This window comes from Penaeus monodon, chromosome 23 (assembly GCF_015228065.2).
Source record: "Penaeus monodon isolate SGIC_2016 chromosome 23, NSTDA_Pmon_1, whole genome shotgun sequence".
Taxonomy (NCBI): Eukaryota; Metazoa; Arthropoda; class Malacostraca; order Decapoda; family Penaeidae; genus Penaeus; species Penaeus monodon.
In genome coordinates, this window is record NC_051408.1 from 34,765,370 (window position 1) to 34,766,073 (window position 704).

The 704-nt window shown below is 33.1% G+C and overlaps 1 protein-coding gene across 1 annotated transcript in view; it reads left to right on the top strand.

Moving 5' to 3' along the window:
- Positions 1 to 163: 163 nt before the first annotated feature.
- The window catches only part of LOC119588221 (inactive ubiquitin carboxyl-terminal hydrolase MINDY-4B-like), an 8,246-nt gene continuing 7,705 nt past the window's right edge, over positions 164 to 704 (top strand). Inside the window, exon 1 of the mRNA XM_037936922.1 lies at positions 164 to 169. Coding sequence (XP_037792850.1) covers positions 164 to 169 — 6 coding nt within the window. The remainder of the gene's footprint in view (positions 170 to 704) is intronic.

Here is a 704-nt window from a genome sequence, read left to right on the forward strand (position 1 = left end):
TTTACTGTTTTTGATAGAGATTTCATTATGGCAATATACTGTCTAGTGTTAAGGATTCTAACACTTTTTAATTCTAACACTCTTTAATCACTTTTCTAATAATAACGAAATTATAAATAGTAAAATCAATGGTAATCATAAAACGTCCGGGAAAATTAAAATCATGAACGTAATGCTAACGTGAAGATTATGATTATTGCCATAATAATGCTAGCGAGACATAACGATGACAGAAACTATATTCAAAAAGTAGTAATCCCATCCATAATAAATACCAGGGGGATTTAACTCTTATAACCGACACATTATTATCACCATTTTTTCCTAGTGATGATGATAGTAACATTTGCTGTAACTCCATAATCGAAATAAGGAGTAATGAAGTAATAACCCCAATAAGATATTCAGACCAAAGTAACATCAAAAGTAACACGATATAACACACGTCTCACGGCAGGTTACAGCTCACGTTACATAATTTCACATCGCGCTCTCCGTTTCAAAAACAAAACCGTCTTGGCAGGTTCTTGTCATAGCGTGACCGGAACATATAACACCCCGTGCTTGGATTTCTATTCTTGTCAAAGTCGGGCCACGGTTTCTTGATAAATCTTCGTTATAATGATGATTTTTATACGTTGTTATTGGAGACTTATGCTACAGGACAGATTGTATTATATGTTGTTAAAAAGGTTTAATATTGT